Genomic DNA, 13,622 nt, shown 5'->3' on the forward strand with positions numbered 1-13,622 from the left:
CATACAGAAAATGGGATATTATTAAACTATGTAAAAGAGGGAAACTACCATTTCAGTAAAGTGGAAGAAATTAGTTGGCACAGAAAGACAAACACTGTAGGTGCTCCTTCATAGTGGAAGCTAAAAATGTTGATCCCAAAGTGGAAGAGAGTGAAATAGTGTTTGCTAGAGATGAGAAAGTACAGGGATAAGGGGATGGAGAGAGTTTTGGTGAGTACCTAACACGATTTGATCGGATCACTAGGATGTCCTACAGGACAGTGCAGAAGAGTGGGCTGACTGTAGTTTACGGCTACCTAATACTCATTTAATGAAAAAACTATAGAAAGGAGTTCAGTCTCCAAACACAAAGAAATGATAAGGAAATGCTAATTATCCCTCTTTAATTAGTCATTACACACTGTAAGCCTGGGTTAGAGTATCACCTCTTATTCCATAATATATCATCATTACATTCAGTTATAAAGAAAAGAAATGAAAACATTTCTATATCTGAGAATACACTTACACTAGTGAAATTTTAAAAAGCATTTATTGCTTACCATTTCCATAATCATAAAAACATAGGTCTAAGGAATCATAGCAGGGCACTCACTATGAGATACTGAATGATTAAAATTTACCAGAATTTAAGTAGCCTGGACACCCAGGGAAAATAAAGAGCTTTGCAACTTTATGAATAATTTGAGAACTGTAAGGAATGATGAAGGGCCTGAAAAATGACACATTTTCTTTGAGATGCTCACCTGGTCCTTTAGCTTTCCACTCCACAGTTACTTTCTTTCCATCTTTGGATATTTGTTAGGTCTGTTTCCCTGTTGATTCTGGGCAGGCATGGTCTATTACAGGTCCCCTTCAGTAGACCTGACAATTTGTGATGGAATTAGAGTTATCTGTGGCAGAACAGGACAGAGATGGAGCAGTTTGGGCCCCAAAGCCATCAGGGGTGACCGTAGCCAGCTCTTATCTGCAGAACTGTCCCTCATCAGGGACATGGCCCCTTAAGACATATTGTCATGGTGACCCATGCTTTTCCAACAAGACTGTCCAAGTCCCACACCTCAGGGAGAACTTTTTCCTAGGGAACCTGTGATAATGTAAGGCCTAACAGAACACAGAACTGCAGTGAATTAGGGTGCAACCTTCAAATGTATTGCTTCTCAAATTCTGATTTCAGAGAGGCTAGAGAGGCAACTAAATAGGAAAACTCAAGACTAAAATTCCATTGAGGCAATGAAAGAAAGAAGTCAGAGAACTGGGGATGAATGAAATCTCACAAATCTATTTGGGTTTTAAAGAGATGGTTATTTGTCAAACTAGTCTGTCTTTTTATCTTACCATTTATTTCTGCCTATTAGTTGAAGATGCATGCTTTTTTTCCCCCTTTCATAGTTACAAGCTTCATGAGGGAAATATCCTTTCTAGATTTCTATTTCGCCCAGACATGTTTCTAGATAGAACTGTGCTAGGAAGTCAGGTAATGTGGGCCTCAGAATAACGGGTCAGGGAGGCAGAGGAGTAATTGCAGACTGCTGATGCTGGATTCAGGGCCAAGGCAGTTTAAAAATGTGATGAATTCTTTCTACAACAAATCTGGATTTCCTGACTGGTTTCATGGGCAGGTGGCTTCTTGGTTTTTTGGTCTGCTGAAGATGTCACAGATGAAGCAAGTTATCTCTTGAAATTCATGCTACAAGTACAAATCGTTTATCTCTCATGCCATGTTAAGGGAAGAATGAGCTGCAATAAACCCAAGCTCTCTCTCCTCTCTGCAGTAATGAAATCTTCCTGTGACTACAGAACAATAGAGATGCCAACACAATCATATGTGGTATAAAGGGGCATTGGTCCCATTGGTGACAAGGAAGCTGACAAATTCTTACTATCAAGTGATGTAAAGCAGTATTATTCAGAAGTTTATTGTGATCTGGTATAAGTGATCTTACTGCAAAGCTAGTTTCACAAAACGCTAGTACATAAATTGTGTGTATTGCAGACTTCATAATGACAATAAATGACTACTGGGTTATTTACTTCAGCATAATTCTAGGGTCTATTTCCTTTATATATTTTTAAAGCTAATAATGGTAATAAACAACTATGCCAGTGGAGTTTGTGTGGTTTTTATATTGAACTTTTTGTCAATTTTATTTCAGTGCTGGAGATTGAACTCAGGGTCCGAGATATGTTAAGCTTGTATTATATCACCAAACTACACCCCAACCATTATTACTTTAGAATTTTCTCATACTTGTGCATAAAGACTTTATTTATATAAATAATATGCATATTACATCTGCAGCAGCCTCAGATAGCTCATGTTTACAATGTCTTTTGATTAATATATACCGTCTAGGCCTGTACAAATACTTAAAATTGCCTATTGGAATGTTTATCAGAATATGCGGCCCTTGCTAAGTGATATACAACTACATACTTTTTGACAGATTAGTTGAGACTATAAGGGACCGAAGCTTTAGAATTGTGTCTGAGGCTTTAGTCCAGTGGTTCTCAACCTTCCCAATGCTGTGACCCTTTCATACAGTTTCTCATCTTGTTGTGGGTGACCCTTAACCATGGAATTGTTTTTGTTGCTACTTCTTAAATGTAGTTTTGCTACTGTTATGAATTGTAATGTAAATACCTGTGCTTTTTAATGATCTTAGATGATCCCTGTAAAAGGATTATTTGACCCTCAAAAGGGTCATAACCCACAGCTTGAGAAATGTGAAAAGATGATCATAACTCTCAGAATGACACAGGTAAAGCACAAGAGAAAATCAGTACTGACATATGAGTGCAAGGAAGAAGTAGATACACATTGTCATTGCTTTGGAATGTTGACTTGGGTCTTAGATTTAATAAATGCAAAGGATCATATTTGATATGATTAACAGAGGAATAGAGTTAGTGACAGAGAAGGATGGGGAGATGAAGAGGACAAAGGAAAGAGGATAATGAACTGGAAAGGGATGAACAAGAAGTCTTTGAAAAAGCTACTTTGGCTGACAAAAGGATGATTAAAAGATCAGGAGTTATCCAAGAGAGGAATCACAAGACTCAGGAAAAGACAAGAGTCTAGTACTCTGGATGTTAAGAGACTAGATATTTCAAGAGGTGTGTGTGTGTGCAAATGGGAGAAAGTGCTTTCAGTAATGAAAAAAGTAGAACTATAAGCTTCTTCTGGGAGGTGCAAAAAATACACAAACCCATTTTATTGGTTATTTATGATGCCACTGTATGATTCCCACCGTGGGATTCAGTCCATGATTTCCACAGATATCTGTGTATACATACCTAGATCCCATATGTAATAAATGGTGTAGTGATCAGCCATAGATCTCTCCTCACTTTCCTGTATGATTAGAATCATCTAAGATTATTTATAATTCTTGATACAATGTAAGCAATATGCAGCCATTAGTCTAGATTGTTTCTAATTTGTATTTTAAGGTATTTATTGCTATATGTGTTATTTTACTGCTTTTTCCTTTAAAATTTTCTTTTTAAATTTAAATTACCTTGCTGTGGGATGGTCTATATGTCACATTGCTCTGATTGGTCAATAAATAAAACACTGATTGGCTAGTGGCTAGGCAGGAAGTAGGTGGGACAAGGAGAGAGGAGAATTCTGGGAAGCAGAAGGCTGAGGCAGAGAGACGCTGCGAGCCGCTGCCATGACCAGCAGCATGTGAAGACGCCGGTAAGCCACCAACCACGTGGCAAGGCATAGATTTATAGAAATGGATTAACTTAAGCTGTAAGAACAGTTAGCAAGAAGCCTGCCATGGCCATACAGTTTGTAAGCAATATAAGTCTCTGTGTTTACTTGGTTGGGTCTGAGCGGCTGTGGGACTGGCGGGTGACAAAGATTTGTCCTGACTGTGGGCCAGGCAGGAAAACTCTAGCTACATTACCTTTGTTTTATTTTTTAACATTTATTTTTTATTTTGTTTGATGTGTACGGGTATTTTTCCTATGTACATGTTTACATACCACATGTGTTCCTCATGACCACAGGAGGCCAGAAAAAAATATTTACAACACAACATGTCTACAATCTGAAATGACAAGACAGTAGGCAACAGCTTATACAAGACAGACTTTTATTTCTTCTTACGTGACTGCAGTGGTCAGCTGCTCACCATTAGCCACGCTTCCTGGACTTTAGGAAGGTGATGGTCACTATATAAAGAAAAGAGGGTTATTTGCATCACAGTTCGGAGGCTATAACAACATTGAAGAGTCCATCTATTTTGCCCCAAGTGAGGGACTTGTGGCTGCATTACAAGGTGGGGAGCACTATGGAAGGAAAATACATGAAAAGAGAAAAGAGAGAGGAGGGAGAGGGGATGGGGAGGAGAGAGAGAGAGAGAGGGAGAGATCACAAGGAAAGACAGGAAATAGGAAACTAGAGAGAGGCTAATAATGCTATTGATGTAGCAACTTATGCTTATGGAACTATTGCATTCCGATAGGATACGACTCTGGTGAAATAAAGTATCCATCCGTTTATGGGAGTAGAGCCTCCATGACTAAATTAACTTTCACTAGTTCCACCTCTTCAAGACCCTCCATATGGTGGGAGGCCAGCTCCCACCTTTTAAAGAATTCCTATGAGGAGAAGAGAGGATAATAATATAACAATAAGAAACTTTTACATAGAAAGATAGTGGAGAGGAGACAGAGAGAAACACAGGGTAGCTTCAGGAGGACCTGGGTCAAAATCCAATGTCCCTTTCTGTCTCTTCAAAGGGCTTCAAAAGTTGCCCATATTTGCATGGGTGTGTGGCTACCCACTGGGACTTGAGCAAGCCACCAGTGGTGACACTCCCAAAGGAATGTGACTCTTTCTCTCTCTGCAGTCATCAACTGACAATAACTTCTTAGTTAGAGGTAAGGCCCTGTGGTGGAATTTTGATGGGCTTGGTCTTGTACAGGCCTTCTGATCTTGCACTGGTAAACCAAGCTGCTACAAGTTTATACGTGGAATATCCTTGCCATGTCCAGAAGACAGCATTTCACAACATTTCTTCCCACCCTATCTCTTGAATTAGTTCTGCTTCCTCTTCTGCAATGTACTTTGAGCCTTGGATAAAGGAGGTTGTTATAGATGACCCATCTAAACTTGGATAAATAGTGTCATAGTTTCAGTAGTTTTTTTTCCTTTTATTGAAAATAGATTTTTTTCTCACATAAATTATTCTGATTAAATGGTTTCTCCTCCCTCTACTCCTCCCAACTTCTCCCCACCTTCCTTCTCATCCAGATCCACTCCATTTCTGTCTCCCATTAGAAAATAAAAAAGGCTTCTAAGGTATAATAATAAAATTAAAATATAATAAGATAAAACAAAACTAACACATCACAACTGGACAAAACAAGTCAACAGAAGGAAAACAGCCCAAGAGAAGGCACAAGAAACTGTAGCATGAATCTTAAAGAGTCTTATTAATAAAAACAAACCCGGTGCCAGGTATTGGGTTAAAGCTGGAAGATCAGAGAAACAGAACAAGCCACAGCTTCCTCAACTTGCAATTCCTCAGCTGATCCTGTTTCCTCAGCCTGGAAGCCTCTGTGTCCTTATCAAAATGGATCTCAGCTGAACTGCTTCTTGAAAGCCTGAAAGCTTAACCAACCCTAGTTCTAGTTTTCCTGCCTTATTTACCTTTCTGCCATCACTTCCTGGGATTAAAGGCTCTTGTTACCATGCCTAGCTGTTTCCAGTGTGGCTTTGAACTCACAGAGATCCGGATGGATCTCTGCCTCCCAAGTCATAGGATTAAAAGCATGTGTGCCACCATTTTCTGGCCTCTATATCTAGTGGCTGTTCTCTTCTCTGACCCCAATAAGTTTATTAGGGTGCACAATATTTGGGGGAACACAATATCCCCACACATTCACATTCAGGAATCCCATAAAAATACTAAGTGGAAGCCATAATATGCATGCCCAGGACCTGGTACAGATCTTCAAAAAGATGACAGGACTCCACAATGTTGATTCCACAAGGACTATGGTAAAGCCATCAAGCCGATTAACACCATGGAAAGATGGACTTTGGACTACAAACTGCTCAGGACAATTTCGAGATGGCTAGCTGAGATGATCCAGCCTGACAGACTACTTGAACACAGACTTGAAACAAGCCCTGTACTTTCTCATTATGCAGCGACTGGACAAATGATACAGGACTTGACAATTAACCCAAAAATTTTCTTTGCAGGATTCCTTAAAGATGTCTTCACCCCTAGAAAGCCGGAAGTAATTTTTTAAAAAAAGACACCCCCATTCCCAAGAGGTGGGATGGGTAGGTTTTTGTTGTTTGATGACTTATGGATAATTGTCATTGCTTATGATGGTTGGTTACAAGTTGTTAATTGTTAATGGTCAGGAAAAAAGCTGAACAAGATTAGATTCAGAGGTTTTGCTTAAAAAAAAAGAAAAAGAAAAAAGAGAATATAAATATGAAGTAGAGCAAATCTACTCTGAGAAAAAAGATAAATAATAAGATAAATGGGTAGATCACTGAATCTACACTAAAAAGAAAAAGAGAAAGATATAAAAATGACAAATGGTAGATCACTGAATCTATTATGAAAAGAAAAAATACTTTTAAAAAGGAATAACTTGTTTTATATAGGATAAGTAATGAAAAAATTTTTTTGTCTGAGTTTATCAAATGTTACTGGACTGGACATTGTTAATATATATAATGGAGTTTTTATCTGAATCTGTCAAATGTTAATGGACTAGACATCATTAATGTAATTTTGACTGTGTATATTGTATATACTTATTGGATATAATTTTTCTTGTATTAGTTATAAACTTTTTTTTAATTTTAGACAAAAAGGGGAAATGTGGTGGTATTGTGTTCCCCAAAATATTGTGCACCCTAATAAACTTATGTGCATGCTTCCCCAATCTCTGAGTTTATATGCTTGATCATGTTGATTTTTATTTACTTGATGTCCTCCATCCTCTCTTGATTTTACATCTGTTCTGCCTCTTCTTCAGCAGGGTTCCCTGAACCCTGAGGGGAGGGGATAAAGACATCCCATTTAGAGCTGAGTGTTTCAAGGTATCTCATTCTTTGCATATTGTCTGGCTGTAGGTCTCTGTATTTGTTCCCATCTGCTGCAGGAGGAAGCTTCTCTGATGATGGCTGAGAAAGGCACAGATCTGTGAATATAGTAGAATCTCATTAGGAGTCATTTTATTGTTACTTTTTATTTTTATTTATTTATTTATTTATTTTTTGGTTTTTTTTGAGACAGGGTTTCTCTGTGTAGCTTTGCGCCTTTTCCTGGAACTCGCTTTGTAGACCAGGCTGGCCTCGAACTCACAGAGATCCGCCTGGCTCTGCCTCCCGAGTGCTGGGATTAAAGGCGTGCGCAGCCGCCGCCGCCGCCGCTGCCACCACCACCACCACCACCCAGCTATTGTTACTTTTTATATTTCTTTTTTAGAACAGTAGTATTTGGTTTTACCCTGGGTCTCAGGTTCATGGTCACTCAAACAGTGTTACGTATGGGTTCCATTTCATGGGGTGGGCCTTCAGAAAAATCAGATATTGCTTGGTTACTCCCACAAACTTTGTGCCACCACCACACTAGCATGTCTTGCAGGTGCTACATCACTGTAGATAAAAGTGTTTGTGGCTGTACTGGTGTTTATGTTTCTCCTTTGGTAGCATGCAGAATACTTTCTTAATACTAAAGACACACAGGAGTGAAGGCTCTGTGTAGGCACCTGCTGGACATCTCCATGTTTGATGAGTTGTGTAGGTATTGTCTTCAGCAAAGGGGTACTGCTGGCAGCTTGTAAAGAGTGATCTATAGCCTTAGCAACAACTTGGGTTGTTTGAGGATTCCCACAGGACCCTTTTGATCTGGTTGCTTTAAGTGATATTTTTTATTTCCTCTACAAGGACCTCTATTATACCCATGAAGGCTATTTTAATGTCTTTGTCTTGTGCATCAGTTATGTTGAAATACTCAAGGCGTGTGGTAGAGTTGCTGGACTCTAGTGGAGACATCTTGCCTGTGCTGTGTTTTAATGCTGGCATCTAGGCATCTGGGTTTTGGAAGAGAATAATTGTAGGTGCTGATATCTGCTCTTATCTTTTTGGATGAGTTTCTTTGTCCTTGGTTTCTGGAGCTCTTTCTAGTATTTAGGAGAGTGTGGTGGTTGTGTGTTGCCTGGTAGACAATTCTTTTGGGATCTTGATAGGTATGGCCACTAGTGGTTCCAAGTAAAATGTGTCTCTAGGTGTTGGGAACTGACACTAGGGATGAGGATAGGCTGAGGGAGGGCTGAGGGGTGTAGCTAGAGTTTTTCTGCCTTGCCCACAGTCAGGACAAATCTCTGTCACCCGCCAGTCCCCCAGCCGCTCAGACCCAACCAAGTAAACACAGAAACTTATATTGCATACAAACTGTATGGCCGTGGCAGGCTTCTTGCTAACTGTTCTTATAGCTTAAATTAATCCATTTCCATAAATCTATACCTTGCCACGTGGCTGGTGGCTTACCAGCATCTTCACATGCTGCTGGTCATGGCGGCGGCCGCAGTGTCTCTCCGCGTCAGCCTTCCACTTCCCAGAATTCTCCTCTCTCCTTGTCCCACCTACTTCCTGCCTGGCCACTGGCCAACCAGTGTTTTATTTATTGACCAATCAGAGCAATTTGACATACAGACCGTCCCACAGCAGAGGGGGTCCAGAAGAGCAAAGAAATCAGAGTGTTATACCAGTATATGCTTAGTCCCCTGGAAATGGGGGCAGAGAGTGAGGAGAGGCCAAAACAGATGGTCTACTAAAGAGCTGGGAATGAAACTAGGGAATTAGGCTTGGAGGGATGGAGGAATATTTGCAGGTAGCTTATCTGCTTCACTGGCCAGAATGGCCTGTGAGTTCCAAAGAAAACCAACTGGAGTCAATGGATGGGATAAAGCAATGTGTAGGGCAAGGGAAGTTTGGAGGAGAAAATCTGTATGATCCATTGGAGAAAGGAGCAGGGGAGTGGGAGGGAGGCTACAGTGATGGTCTGCTAAAGAGCTGGGGATAATACTGGGGAACTGTTTTGTATGAGCTAAGGGAGAAGTAAAGATCTGCAGTGAGCCTACCTGGTTCTCTGGCTGGAGTCCAAGTTTCAGTAGTTTGACCAGTTATGAACCTCTACATTAACTACTATTCACTGCAAAAAGCAACTTCTTTAAATAAGGATGAGAGCACCTCTGTCAATGGGCATACACAAATATTCAGAAGGCACTTTGACAGTGTGGGCATGTAGCCAAACAACAGTACATACCTTCACCTTCCAAGACCTTGGACCTCCGCCTTAAAAAAATATTTTAACCAGATTTACTAGCAATGAAACCTCTCCTTTGCAACAAGCCTCCAATCAGGAAGTGCTTGGTTGCCCCACAGCTATCATGCAGCATAATCCACCAGTGCACACATCTTGCATCTTCGTTTAGTATTATAGCATGTAAAGTTTTTTTTTTTTCTTTACTAAATTTTTCCAGGCTCTAGTAAACACTGGCCCATGTTCAGGTAGTCTTTTTCAGTTTCCACACATGAGAGTAAATATATAACTTTTGCTTTTTTGTGTATTATTTTACTTAAAATAGAATCCTCCAGTTTCAATTCTAGATTAAACATAATATCATCTACCCACACTATTTATTTCAAGACATATCTTTTCCTTGGATTGAAAAAACATAGTTTCAGGAGTGGAGACAAATTAAAAGAACATTAATTCTATTTAAAAATTTCAACAAATTGAGGCATGTAGAGGCCGTGGTTTAGACTCGATCTAAACACGAGTCCATGAAAAGTAAGAGAGTCACGATGGCAAATAGTAACCTCAATGATCTGATATGTATGATGATTTTCATTCATTATTTCATTTGTCTTTTTAAAACGTCACATATATACCACATCCTCATACAGAACTTACACCTTTTATACACATCACAGTCAGTTAACTAAGAAACTGATAAAAGCTTTCAAGGAATTTTCTGTATTTTTGTTCCTGAATTGTTAGTAAGAGCTTTCACTATTCTTCTGTTGCATAATTTGTACAGTGTTTCTTTTCTATTTCTGACTAGATTTACCTGGTATTAAAAGTTTTATACATTGTTAACCTTGCTGGTATTGTCAAAAATGTTTTGGGGGGGGCATCAAATATCTCATTATCACAGCAATCTTATTTGAATATCCTGGTAACAGAGAATAAAATAATGCATTTTTATATCAAACATTTCACAAATCACAGAACACTCAGGTATTGGTATCTTATTTGTTCACATGAAATGTGTTGAAAGAGTTGTCCTATATGTAGAAGTTATTATTCAGAAGTCATGTGATGTCATAGTCACAAATAGGGCACTATTAAAGTATTTATTAATCAATCTGTCATTGGTGTGGTGTGACTACTCAGCAAGTGGGTTTGTGTATTTGAGAATGTGTGTGTACATATGCATATTGATGTTTGTACAAAATAGCCAGTTGTTGGATTTTACAACATAGATCTCCTACCAGAAATAGCTTTTCTACTGGAAAGTCTAACTCTGTGCATTACAATCTGTGACAGAAAAAAATAAAACAAAAAAACTAAGACTTAATCATTAGATAATAAAGACATTTATCTATGCAGTAGTCATATTGCAGCTTATCATGCTGTTCTGTTTCTTTTCTCACTTGTGAATGACACAAGAGACCCAAAAATTGATTGGCAGAATCCTTAGATCAGCAGGACTAAGGATAGTAGAGAGAATGGATAGCTTTCTGAACAAGCTTATAAAATATCCAGAAAAGCTTTGATGAAAGTACCATCACTTGCTCCTACATCTGAGCCATTTTATAGAAATGACAGAGCAAATGCTCCATGGACTAATGAAGAACCACATATTAACAATAATATAAGATTATTTTTTCAAGGCTACTGTCTTTCTCATGACCTTTCTAAAAGCGTTCTTCATATCCTTATTCCTGAGGCTGAATATGATGGGACTGAGGAAAGGGGTAATGACGGTATAAGGAACTGCTATGAGTGTGTCATCCCCTCCTGAGGCTTCTGGCTTCAGATAAACAATTGAGGCAAACCCAAAGTGGATGATGACCACGGTGAGGTGTGAGGCACAGGTGGAAAATGCCTTTTGCTTACCCTCAGCTGAAGGGATCTTGAGGACAGAAGAAAGGATGAACACATAAGTCAAGAAGATGAGTAAGAATGTACCCAGCAAACCTGACACTGACATCAGTGTTACAGTGAATTCTGTGAGGTCACTGTCTGTGCAGGACAGTCTCACAACTGCCCTCATATGGCAGAAGAAGTGTCTGATGAGGTTGGGCATACAGAAAGACACCCTGAATATCAGTGCAGTCTCTATTAGAGAAATGAAGAATCCTCCGGCCCAAGCAGAGGCCACAAGTTGTCCGCATGCAACATTGGTCATAAGAAGAGGATATCTGAGGGGGTTGCAGATGGCCAGGAAGCGGTCATACCCCATCAAGGTGAGAATGATGCAGTTTGTTCCACCAAGGCCCAGGAAGAAGCACATCTGCAAGCCACAGCCTGTGACAGAAATGTGTCTGTCCTTGTCCAGGAGATCCACCAGCATCTTGGGGATGATAGTCAGGGTATAACAGGTTTCAGAGAAGGAGAGTGCACCGAGGAAGAGGTACATAGGGGTGTGGAGAGATCTGTCCACCCAAGTCAAACCCATGATGGTCAGGTTGCCTGCAAGAGTGAGAATATAGAGGCAAAAGAAGACCACAAAGAGGAAGGACTGTACATGTGGGTAAGCAGAGAAGCCTACGAGAATGAATTCCTTCAGGATTGTTTGGTTGATTGCCATTGCTTGGGTTCCTGAAATGTGAAAGAAGAAACAAATAAACCTTCAATCATCATTAGTTTTTCATATTGTCAAATGAAATGCATGGTGTGAATAAGAGAAATCATCAGACTTACAACATCAATCAGTTTTCCATTCAGTTTAGTGAAACTCAGCCATGTATGTAGATGATGTGATTTCCTAATTATGCATTCATTTATGTCTTCAACAATATCTTAATTGTGACTTACTATGTCACCAGAAAGTTTACTTATTCTGGCCTTAGAGAGGTTAACTATCAATTAAAAATCCTAATGCTGTGTAGGGGTGACCTCTCTTGAGCTGTTGGTTCCTGGGGTTCCATAGACCACCAGAACAATAAAGGCTGTTGCCATTGCTCTTGGTGAACATTCATAACTTATGGTAAGACACTATTGTTATAGACATCACATAATTAAGTCATATGATTTAGGGAAATCAGGGTGATACGGATTCATTCATGGTGATTAAGTCTGATAATGCTAGAACTGGAACATTTATTCATGTTGACTAGGTTTTGTAGTGCTAGAAATTTCTGTCTACACAATCAGTGAGGAAAGCCATCAATCCTTGAAAAAACAGTAATGGCTGGCCTTGAAGATATACCCACTCTTGTAAAAGTGCATCTAGGTTGTGGGAGTAACCAATTACTTTATAATTGGATTTAAATCCTCCTTCACAAAATGATACTTATGCCTGGTACTATTACTGGGCCCCAAACCATTGACAGGGCATGATATAGGCAATAAGGGAGAATTTAATGCTACTATTTTGATATGTGGGCATAGTAATTGACTACTCCCTAAGTTCTTGGCTTTATACCCATAGGTTAGTGCATCCCTCAACCCTCAGAGGAGAAAATTTTTGTCAAAGATTGTGGTTATTACAAAGACTAGCCAATATGCAGAGAATTAGATTCTGTGGCATGTTCAGCTCTAATTGGGATGCCTACCCAGAGGGCTCAGGGATCATTGAAGAAGTGTGGGGTATTGCTATGGGCTGCAAGTATATGAATTAGAGATTCAGCTATATATGATAAAGCTATACCTATAAAGGTTAAGGAATTCTTCTAGAAGAAAGTCAAATATCTGGGAATATTTGATGTTATTTGGCTTTTAATGTATCAGCCTTTTCATACTATCAATTTCTTGTGTGCCCATAACTCCTAGGCCATAATGGCAAACAATATAAGCTTCTCAGACCTACTGCTCATCTGAACTAGGTAACTCCTCTACATAGACAATTTCTGTCTCCTAAGCATAGGAGACAGGTGGATTATAGCTACATAGCTTTGTTTCTTGTGCAAATGAAGCTGAGCTGATCCCTTTCCTCCCGGCCTAGTGGCATTCTAGAGTTCTAGAGCTATTGACTAAGGACAAAAAGGTTTTTTTTTTTTTTTTTTCCATAACCATGTGTGAATGAGGGCCGGGGCAGGTTTTCCTGGTCCAGGCAGAGTCTCATGGCTGGAGAGGAAGGGACAAGGCAACGCTTTTGTAGACAGTAAGGACTGGGTCAAGTGAGGAGAGTAGGAAAAGAAGAAATGAGCATGGAGAGAAAAAAAAAACAAAGATGAGATCAAAAGCGTTAGGGCTATGAGAGGACAGGAAAAGAAGGGACAGAGGGGAACTGAGTGTCAGAATGGAACTGAAGCTGTGTGGATAGAATTTTGTCATAAAGAAATAAAGTGAACGGACGAAAGAGCCTGGTGTACTTAGATTCTTTTCCCCCAGAATGCCCCA

At 39.5% G+C, this 13,622-nt stretch overlaps 1 protein-coding gene across 1 annotated transcript; it reads right to left on the bottom strand.

The window, feature by feature from the left end:
- Positions 1 to 10,891: 10,891 nt before the first annotated feature.
- On the bottom strand, positions 10,892 to 11,914 carry LOC114690726 (olfactory receptor 10X1). Its single transcript, XM_028865610.1, has one exon. It carries the CDS (start codon positions 11,866 to 11,868, stop codon positions 10,936 to 10,938), a length of 933 nt encoding a protein of 310 aa, XP_028721443.1. The 5' UTR covers positions 11,869 to 11,914; the 3' UTR covers positions 10,892 to 10,935.
- Positions 11,915 to 13,622: the final 1,708 nt, after the last annotated feature.

The sequence above is a fragment of the Peromyscus leucopus genome, chromosome 15, assembly GCF_004664715.2.
Source record: "Peromyscus leucopus breed LL Stock chromosome 15, UCI_PerLeu_2.1, whole genome shotgun sequence".
In the NCBI taxonomy this organism is placed as follows: Eukaryota; Metazoa; Chordata; class Mammalia; order Rodentia; family Cricetidae; genus Peromyscus; species Peromyscus leucopus.

Bases quoted from the DNA above. Each gene is read 5' to 3' on its own strand.
- LOC114690726 (XM_028865610.1), bottom strand. From the start codon at position 11,868: ATGGCAATCAACCAAACAATCCTGAAGGAATTCATTCTCGTAGGCTTC.